Source organism: Pygoscelis adeliae, unplaced genomic scaffold (genome assembly GCF_000699105.1).
Source record: "Pygoscelis adeliae isolate BGI_AS28 unplaced genomic scaffold, ASM69910v1 Scaffold60, whole genome shotgun sequence".
NCBI lineage: Eukaryota > Metazoa > Chordata > Aves > Sphenisciformes > Spheniscidae > Pygoscelis > Pygoscelis adeliae.
Genome location: NW_008823954.1, coordinates 1645975 through 1648595, shown reverse-complemented (window position 1 = coordinate 1648595; position 2621 = coordinate 1645975). Strand labels below are relative to the sequence as shown.

The 2621-nt window shown below is 63.9% G+C and overlaps 1 protein-coding gene across 1 annotated transcript in view; it reads left to right on the top strand.

Annotated features, from left to right (window-relative positions):
- TNFRSF13C (tumor necrosis factor receptor superfamily, member 13C) overlaps positions 1–2404 on the top strand; it is a 6093-nt gene extending 3689 nt beyond the window's left edge. Inside the window, exons 3-4 of the mRNA XM_009322745.1 lie at positions 278–475; positions 2085–2404. Coding sequence (XP_009321020.1) covers positions 278–475; positions 2085–2404 — 518 coding nt within the window. The remainder of the gene's footprint in view (positions 1–277; positions 476–2084) is intronic.
- The last annotated feature ends 217 nt before the right edge of the window (positions 2405–2621 follow it).

Genomic DNA, 2621 nt, shown 5'->3' with positions numbered 1-2621 from the left:
AGCCCGGTGTGGGGGTCACAGCCTGCCCCGGGGGTGACCATGGGAAGAGCAGGACACCCTCATCTCCCACCAGCCAGAAACAGCAGCGGGTAGGACGAGGGTCCCGTCAGGCAGGGGGACGGTTCATTGCGGGTGTTGGGTGGGTAGCGATGAAGAGCCACTCTCCTTCCCCGCCACCGCAGCCCTGAGGCTGGACAGACGGGTGGGTAACGCTGCTGCCCTCCTTCCCTCGCCCCAGCTCTCCCCCTCCTGACACTGCCGGCGTCTCGCCCCACAGCAGAGCCTGCCCACTCAGCGCCCACCTCCGCCCTGGCACCCACCCTCCCCTCAGTGGACCTGCTCAGCACCCTCCTGATCTTCGGGGTCCCGGCAGTGGTGGGGCTCATCCTGTCCCTGGCCGCCTTCTGGGGCTTCCTGGTCTGCAAGGTGGGGAAGCCGAGGAGGAAGAGGAAGGCGGCAGATGAGGAGGCTGAAGGTAGGGGACCACTTGCTCTCCCTGTCACAGCACCCTGAGGACCCCAGGGCAGATGGGATCACCTGCCACCAGCTCCCCTGAGGCGCATCCCTGTCGAGGCCGACTCCTCCACCTCGACACAGGCTCCTGGGGCACCCCGGGGCATTTTGAGGCAGCTGAGCTGCCCCCTGAGTGACGGTGTCCCGCATCTCCTGGGAACGGATGCTACACCTGAACTGCCTGCTCAACCATCCCTCCCTTTGCTGGGTCTCCCTGTGCCTTCGCTTGCTTAAAGCACCTGCTGGCACCATGCCCTCTCCATGGGGAGAGGGGCACTGGTGAGGAGCCTCTCCCTCTCCCCTGGTGGCTGGAGGGCCATGGACGGAATGGGGGCAGCAGTGGACATCTGGGGATGGCTCCAGAGGGAGCGTCTCCCCATGGCACTGCAAATGGGGGTCCCGTGTTGACCACCCAGCTTGCCATTCTTGCTTGGGATGCCCGGTACACTCCAACGCGCACCCCAAACACCCTGACCGTGTCAGGGACAGCCCCATCAGCAGGACGCCAGAGCACCGCATGGGGTCATCCCCAAAGTCATCAAAAATAGGGTTGGGAGGTTGGGGATGGGGCTGAGCCTTTTCTGGCAGGGTAGTTCCAGTGGGGTGAGGCCACGGTGCCCCGTGATGGCCCATCTTGTTGGGGCATCAGCCGGGGGCTGGGCAGCCATTTCCTCCCCTGGGGACCCCCGCCCTGGCGCTGACTCAACCCTGGCCACTCTTCTCGGAAACGGTCTCGCCTGGCTTCACCCCTCTCCAACCCCGGGCAGGGGGTATGGCTCCCCAGGACCCCCATGAGGGGCCACCCCAGGGGATGCTGGCACCCACGACCGCCCCACTGCCCAGGGGGGCACCCTCGGGGAGTGGAAGGGCCAGGGGCAGCCAGTCCTCACGCCCCAGTTTGCCCACGTGCCGCCGGCAGTGCTGGATGGGTGACTCAGACTGGGGGGACATTACCTGGGGCCTTTCCGTTAAACCAAGTGTGGCTGCGACAGCCTGTGACACACATGCCTGGGAAAAATACCAAGAATGAAAGAGGAGGGAGAAATCCAGTGGCAAGAGAGGTCTGTCCATGATGGAGAGCATTGGAGGCACTCCTCGGTTACTCCTCTTCCGCATGCCCTGGTCCCTGTCCCCCCCGGCCCCCCCCGGCTGCACCCCAGCAAGCCCACTGCTGTGGCACTGGATGCGTGGAAAGTCGCAGGAGGCTTGGGGCCAGCGGCACGCGCCTGTGTTTGAAGCATGTAAACAAGTCTATTTTTAAGTGGGAGGCGGTCGGGGAGGGCGAACCGCCAAGGGCCGGGCTGCTCTGTCACTGGCAGGGTTTAGCGAGAGGGCTCGAAGTGCAAGTGCAAGTTTCTGCCTTTCCCTATTGTTTTTTAGGGGGGAAAAAACCCATCAGTTGTAAGCAGGAGGAGGTCTGCGGCAGGAGGGGGGTGGTGGGGACCCTGCAGGCTGTCCCTGCTCCAGCTCCATCTTCCCCTCCATGTGTCCCCAGGGACAGGACCCTCTCCCTGGGACCTGCCTGGCCCCAGTTTGTGAGCCCTGTAACCCCTTTTCTTGCCCCCTCCCAGCAAACATGGATGCCGCCAGTCCCCTGCCCAGCCCGGGCTGCCAAGACCCTGCCGTGCCAAAGGGAGATGCCGCTGTGGCCCCAGCCCCATGCCCGCATCTTAATGGAGGCCTGAAGATGCTGGGGCCACCTGAGAAAGCTGGGGCAAAGCGGAGGCCGTGCTGCCGGGGTGATACCGACGACATTGTCCTGCTCTCCACCGTGTACCCCCTGCACAAGGAGTGCAACCATGGCTTCCCGCTACCTGCCACCGAGCTGGGGGCTACAGCCCTGGTCACCACCAAAACCACCCAGAACTGCGCCAGCGACGATAGAGCCTGAGGGTGGAGGGAACGGGGCTGGAGCGCTCCACCTGCTCCCTGTGGACGCCCAGAGCCTGTCACCTGGGTGGGCAAAGCCTTGTATGGATGTGAGCTGTCTGAGGACCAGGTTTTGCCTTGAGCAAGATCAGCCTTCTAAGATGACTGCCCTTTCCCACTTTCCCGTTTGTGCTGAGTCCCAAGTTACGCCTGTAAGCGCTTGGAGGAAGCCGAAGCGG